This window comes from Strongylocentrotus purpuratus, unplaced genomic scaffold (assembly GCF_000002235.5).
Source record: "Strongylocentrotus purpuratus isolate Spur 01 unplaced genomic scaffold, Spur_5.0 spur5_scaffold_9, whole genome shotgun sequence".
In the NCBI taxonomy this organism is placed as follows: Eukaryota; Metazoa; Echinodermata; class Echinoidea; order Camarodonta; family Strongylocentrotidae; genus Strongylocentrotus; species Strongylocentrotus purpuratus.
Window position 1 is genome coordinate 10,723,491 of NW_022145615.1, and position 7,404 is coordinate 10,730,894.

General features: G+C 37.1%; 1 protein-coding gene across 1 annotated transcript; it reads left to right on the forward strand.

The window, feature by feature from the left end:
* The first annotated feature begins 2,486 nt into the window (after positions 1 to 2,486).
* LOC100891531 lies at positions 2,487 to 6,402 on the forward strand. The gene is made up of 2 exons (XM_003725223.3): positions 2,487 to 2,619; positions 5,114 to 6,402. Exons 1-2 carry the CDS (start codon positions 2,580 to 2,582, stop codon positions 5,644 to 5,646), a joined length of 573 nt encoding a protein of 190 aa, XP_003725271.2. The 5' UTR covers positions 2,487 to 2,579; the 3' UTR covers positions 5,647 to 6,402.
* Positions 6,403 to 7,404: the final 1,002 nt, after the last annotated feature.

Below are 7,404 nucleotides of genomic sequence, written 5' to 3' on the forward strand. Positions count from 1 at the left end.
TACCTCCATCATATCTCTTCCACCACCCTTGGGTTCGAAACCAAGGTGATGCACTAGTGCCCTTTGGTAAGGCATTAATCCTCATTACCAGGTCTCTCGAAGAGGACATAAAGCCGTCGATCCTTTACAGCTTATCAACACTAGTGTGGCTTGGAGGGATTGGACCACACAGCGAGGTCACTGACAGGTGGCTATCTCATCAACTCAGCTCTCAAATAACATAAGAAATAGATGATCATGGGGGACCAACAGGCACCAATTGGGGAAGTTTTCTATATAGAAAATTCCTCAATATTTTGTTTTTCCTTGAATATTTAACTGCAAAAATGGTACATAAGAGTCAAATTAAAAAGAATGTAGAAACAAACTCGGCAGGCGGCAATTTAATGTCACTTTATAATATTTCAAGAAAAAATTAGAAAAGATATTTGTTCAACCAAGGATGTGTACCTTAGGTAGTAAACTGCGAGAATTTCAGTTCAAACTGTTGCATAATATTTTATTTACAAATCATCATTTACATATATTCAGGTTCGGGTTGTGCTCATTTTGCAAATATTTTGAAGAAACTTATCAACATGTATTCTTTGAATGTAATACAATAAAGGAAGACTGGGAGAAATGTGCTGATAGACTTAATTTACCAATTCTGAAGAAATTATCAGTGGAAAGAAATTCATATAGGAATAGATGACAGTACTTTAAAAACAGAGCAATTATTGAACCACATTATGATTTTGATTAAATGTATGATTTTCCACAGTAGAGAGAAGGGAAACCCTACAAAAGCAAACGAAACAGAATATAGATTATTGGAAAATAGAAATTAAGAGAAAAAACTGTCATTGGAAAGAGACACCCTTTCAATTCATTTAAGGAAATGGGAAGCCTTGGAAAGTTTAGAATAAATGTTTTCTGTTTTTAATTTTCTCAATATACAACTTCCAGACCCTCCTCTCTTCTCTACCTTTGCTTTATTTTTATTTATTTTTCTTCTTTTTTCTTCTTCTTTTTGCTCTTCTTCTCTTTTTCTTTTGTTTGTTTGTTCGTTCTATGTTGGTGTGTGTTTTGTATACTGTTGTACTTGGTATGTGTTTAAATGTTGTGTGGGGCGGGGGTAGTAGGTGTTGTCTAGCTCTTTGTTTTTGTTTATATATTTTTTTTCTCTAAAGGAAATTTAAGAGGAAAAGAAAATATTGTGGAAAAGAAAAGAAAGAGTTTGAGATTTATAAGCAAACCGGTCGAGAGAATAGTACAAACTTTATTTGCGATTTTTTTTTTTTTTTTTAATAATTTTGTTTATGTGAATATTTTTCATCTTTAAATGTGTAACCTTAGTTGTAACCTTGTATGTAAATGTAAAAGTTCACTTGCAAATTTATTTAGACCTATGTGAAAATTATTTTGTTAGTTTGAATACAATGTTATAAATTATGTAAAATTTTCTTTATGAGAGAAATGAATAAAAACGTATGAAAACAAAAAAAATCTGCAATTTTTTTGCTCGATTTAAGAGCTCTTGACTGCTCTAAACACTAACACTAACAACCAACTTGAAATCACTGATTGTTGTTGATAAGGATCAGTTTGACCACTCGTTTGCACCAGGGCTCATTTTTTTGTTTACATAGAATGGGCTTATAAAAATCTTCTTTGCTGATAACAGCACAATTGGAAAAGTTACACCGGACCGAAAGTGACCAAAATGTCGTGAGTAGGGTCTATATTGTTTGTATAAATATGGCTCTTACTATTAAATGTTATAAGACGGGTTTTAAAATGTAAGCAATCCGATTGGTCAATTGACATCACGTGGGCGTGTATTAGTTGTGCACAATTTAACTTAAGATGCGAGACATAATTATATTCAATACCATTCTGAATTGAATTAAATGAACAGAACGCTGCCCTCTACGAGCCCGACGAGTTAATGAACTCTTGAACTGTGTTCGCGTTTGTGTTTCTGCAGCCCTGGCACTCGAACAAGAATTGATGCCAGGGCAAGTTAGCAACTATAGTTTAGACATTATCGCCGATATTGTCTTGGCGAACAATATGTGAGGTGGTATTTAACTGTCATTCCCAATTTACAATGTCTGTATGGCTTATGTCCATTGTGGATGTCAACATGCAAAAAAAGAATCAAACACAGTTATCATCAAATATTGGCCCTTTTCTTTCAGAGATAATTAAAGCGTCATGAAGGTTGTCTTCTCTTGAAGATCATAGTTTTTCAAGACGGGTAGAGTGAAGGTTAGGAGGTTGACTGGATGAAGAAAGAGATGCCAAGAACTTGGAGGACGTGTTAGACTCGTATGAACATATCAAAGACACTCTCAAATCCATCAACTGTTATTCATGTTGATGGGGAAACACTTTAAGAATGGGATATGTGGTAAATGTACCTTCAGACGAAAAGTATAAAAGCAGAGAATCTCAGAATGTTCTTCATAATTCGTTCCTGATTTCAAAGGTGAATTAAGAGTATTAGGAAAACCAAGCAGTCAGCAGTGATTCGTTTCTCACTCTATACTTACTTCGTAAAGCAATACCGTGCTCTAAAAAGAGAGAAATTCACAATGGCTTCTTCGACATGGCAAATGTGTTGCATTCTTGCAGGTAAGAACTATTTGTCTTTAATTGTAATTTTAATGGAGAGATTTAAGAAGTGATATTTTCCAATACAATCTAGGATATAGGTGTTGAAGATCTACTGGACAAGTCTCTGCACAGTGAACCACAAGGTTAACAGGGTTCGAATCCCTGCCACAGCACTATAACCTCCTTTGGCAAGACGTTAATCTATATTTGCCAAACTCCAACCAGATAAGGAAAATGTGTACGTATTGGAAATGAGCCTTGAAATACTCTATGCCCTGATGAAGCCTGCAGGGGTTGAAATCAAGGTGATAATTTCCTAAGATCTTTTGTATCAAAGAATAGATACGTTATAATTATAGCATAGTATGGTATGCACTATACAAGTCATATTATTATACATAAATCGACCCTTTCCCCAGTTAATTTTTAGGGTTTAATGCATTATGAGTTTTTAGCGCACCCTTTTTACCTACATGTGACATGATTTGAATTTGAATTAAGTAGCATGAAGGTATTTTAACAGACATGATTTGAGATTTCTTAGCGCTTGCGACATATTGTTTCGGATTTTATTGAATATTTTCATTGGATTTCAAACAAACTTGAATTAAAAATGGCTACTTACCTCATAAAGCTACTTTCTAAAAAATATCTGTTGTATAATTAATACTCAGTACTGACATACAATTTTCATAAATGATAATGTAATGTTTAGAGCTTCTATGAACCATGAAGTTCCGTCCACTCCTGTGGACTTTCTCAAGCCAAGTGATCAGTCACACGTTTTCTCAGTGCTGCCAGGTGTCTTGCTATCAATAGACCAAAGATAGGTGACTAATATTTCCAAGCGCCTTGAGTGTTTGATTGCGCTATATAAATATTGTGTATTATTATTATTATTATTATTATAGGGATCCCCGTTTAGTGTAGGATTAATCCTATATAAACCATATTGACTCTTTCACCTTTTTTATAGCCAGACGTTGCTTTCAAAGTCAACAATGAGGGCATCATCCCATCCAATAGTATGTCCTGTGTTGAGGGCGTGTTCAGCTAAAGCTGTGAATGGAATGGTTATTCAATATGATTGATTGATTGATTTTTATTCTCTAAGCTTCCAACAAACATCAATATAAAAGAATAACAGATCAAAATTAAGTCAGCTTTTAACAGGATAACAGGATCTGAGGGTTCTTTTATGTTCTTTTAATCGCTCATTAAGAGTTCTGCCAGTTTCCCCCAACATAGGAATTGTTACCGTCTGTGCTAGTGGTCTTGTGCACAATGCCTGTCTTTTCCTCTCTTGGAATTTGGTCTTTTGGATGGACCAACCTACTTCTGTTGTGTTAGGGCTTCTGAAGGCAACACCAATTTCCTTGTCTTGGAATACTCGTTTCAAGCGAGAGGATATAGAGTTAAAAAAGGAAGGACTACTCTGTTCTCAACTTTCTTTTTCCTTTCCTTGGGGGGGGGGGCTTAGTTCTTATTCTGTCCTTCGCTCTTTTCATCCATGCTGAGTATCCACTTGCCTTGTCAATATGTAGGAATTCACTCTGTAGTACATCATTGTCCGAGGTTACACTTTGAGCTAGCCACTTACACCTTTGTGCTGGGGGGCGATCTGATTCAAAGTTCAAATAAAAATCGGTGTGGGTTGGATAACATAACCATTTTAAACAAAATTCATACTGCAGTCATATTTAGAAAAGTGCTCGTAAAGGAGCTTGCCAAGTTGTGCGGTGGTCGACAGAGAGGATCGATGGGGGCTCCCATCCCCCCCCCCCCCGCCCATCAATCTTATACCTCAGCCCCCCCCCCCCCCCCCCCACCCAATTGTATTGCATTGTATTGGTTCAATAAGATTTTTTTTTAAATCACCGAACATGCAGCTAAAAGTTGAAGTTGTTCAATTTACAGAGTAAAAATTACACAAGGCATATTAAACAGTTTATATAATACATTAAAATAAGATGTGCAGATGTGGTCGCCAATCGCCAGCAACTGACGGTGGCAACCAGGTAACCAGGTAAAATATATTAAAACTGTATCTTTAAAAAGTATTGTGTATATTTACTGGCAAGTTTCAACTTTCATTGTATATAAAAATTGTCATTTTGTTTGGAGTAAAGACAGAAATTGTTAAAGATTAATGCAACAAACATCGAAGGAGCAGGTAACTCAAGAGCGACATTAGACCAACAACAGACCAGACACGAAATGCCATTATCCCCCCCCCCCCCAGGTTAGGTATTGGTTAGTTTGGCAATGTGACTTACTTATAAGTCTAATTAACATATTAAAATTACAAGCTTTTAAAGCAGAAATTGTATCAGATTTCAATGACCGGCATAATAACTCTGTGAGCGCTTTGTTCGGGCATGATGTAACTGGTAAAGCGCTTTTTTATAAGAACAATTTTGTGTACATCATTCGCAAATCATCTGTTTATCGATTAGGAACTTGATAAAAATATAGATTAATGACGGTCTCTCGTTTTCAATTTTATTCTCAGCGTTCTGTATCGTCGCTGAAGTAAGTAGCAATCCAGTTTCCCACATCGAAGCGAAGTCAGTGCAAAAGCATGCTGGGCCTCCACAGAAACAGACCATGTTCGATTTTCCAGTAAACCAAGGAACAGGTCCAAGCTTTTCTGGTCCAAGTTTCGGTGGTCCAAGCATTGCGGGAAGTTCCCTGGGCTACACGAGTCCCGGCTCCTCTTCCGAAGAAGTATCCGACGTCGACGTGGAGATGGATATGGACATCAACGACGTCGACAGTGTCCTGTCTGTCGTCTTCGGAAGGAACGGGAATCAGATCAGTGGGAATATGCGTCCACTTCTTCCGGGGAACAGAAGACAGCGAGTCCTGTCTGCAGGTGTGGAAGCAGGCGAATATGACCAGCTCAAGGGAAGAACCTCCGGGTCATCGGGACGGGGTGTTGGTATTGCCTTTGGGGTTCTAGGACTACTCGCACTTGTTGTAGCTTCCGCTTTCTTTACAATCAGGAAATACAGGCATGACATACCCGTCTTGGTCCGTACATAACCGTTTGTTATCTGTATTTTAGCTAATTTTCAACGTGTAGTAAATCGTAGAAGTGGATAGTCCATTTATATTTTTAGATTTGATTACAATATTCTTCCATGGGGTACCAGATGTTCCTGTGTATCTTTTCTAGAGTGACCATCAATACCACTGGTGTACTTGGTCAAATCCTTTCGTGTTCTCTCTTCTTAACCTAACATATCCTAACGTATTTATTAAGTTCACGTTTTCCGCTTGAAAGAGATTTTTCGGAACACTGCCGACACTTGCCTTGCAGAATCTGCTATATATCTGCCGCTGATGAGTACAGTGACATTTATAGTGTCGTCTGAATAAACTACAGTTTAATTTCATTGGCCATATCAACTTGTATTTCATATGAAATGTAAATAACCATTCATGAACATATGAGCACATATCCTTATTTTAGACATTTCTAAAGCATTTGTCACTTACTTTTTATTAAACAAACTTGAGGGCAGATACCTTCTTGTTTTATTGTGTCTATCATTCACGCAATTCTAATTAATGTTTATTTTACAAACAGGGGTAGATCACGTTGGACCTTCCTACATTACTTTCATTAAGTGGATAAGGTTGACTTAGATTCCCTATTTATTTAGCTCGTAATCTTTTGTATTTGTATCTATTACTTGTTAATGTTTTATACAAGACCTACGAATAAATACTGGTAGACCTATGAATATGATCATGATGATATATAAATTGATAACTTTCATGTGCGACTGAAATAAAATCATGCTATCCTATGTAAATTTTCATTTGGCTTAAATTCATCTGTGTGTAAACCGTGTAATTACGTGTTAATGGCGAATCGTTTATCTTAAAAAAAAAGTGATAACGTTGATGATGGTAAATGATGGTAATATCAATCAATGAATTGATAGCTTCATGAAACAATAATAATAATAATGATAATAATAAGAAAGAAATAATCAGAATAAAGATTCATAAGGAATATTGATGTAAGTGTGGATATACTGTATAGGGGGCCGTGAGTGAGAGCGAGCGAGAGCGAGAGAGAGAGAGAGAGAGAGAGAGGGGGGGGGAGATGATAGGGGAAGAAAGAGAATGATAAAAGGATAATACGAGAGAGAGAGAGAGAAAGGGTGATGAAATGAGAGAAAGAAAGAGCCGTGTGATATACAAATAAGACACACGGACAGATCGGAAGATGAATTTGCCAGCCGAACAAATGGACATTCTTAATTATTCTCCTAGTTCACCTTTCCTTCTTTTTGTCTCCTCCTCCTCCTCCTCCTCCCCTCCTCCTCCTCCTCCTCCTCCTCCCTCTTCTTCTTCTTCTTCTTTTTCTTCTTCTCCTTCTTCTTCTTCTTCTTCTTTTTCTTCTTCTTCTTCTTGGCCAAAACCCGTTGTGGATCTCAGTACCTCAGCGGTCATCCCGCTGTTACTATACTAGCTTCTCGATTTTGCGCACGAATCGCAGATTCTCCGTCCGCTCGGTCATCCCGCTGTTACTATAGTAGTTTCTCGATTTTGCACACGAATCACAGATTCTCTGTCCGCGTTGAGCTGGCGAAAACTCCCTATTGATTGTTCGAACCCTAGGAGTTAAGGGGCTTTAATCAAAAAATTTGGATGGGAAGGTATAAAAAGCTTATCCGGGGTAAAATTTTGCGCTGAAACCAAAAATGATTGAACCTACTCGTGATAATAATTTTAGCCACTTTTTTTTGCCAAAACTGACCCTTATGGTCACTTTCGGTTAGCTGTAAT

Coding starts and splice junctions, on each gene's coding strand:
- LOC100891531 (XM_003725223.3), top strand. CDS start 2,580: ATGGCTTCTTCGACATGGCAAATGTGTTGCATTCTTGCAG. Junction 2,620..5,113: donor AATGTGTTGCATTCTTGCAG/GTAAGAACTATT, acceptor TTTTATTCTCAG/CGTTCTGTATCGTCGCTGAA.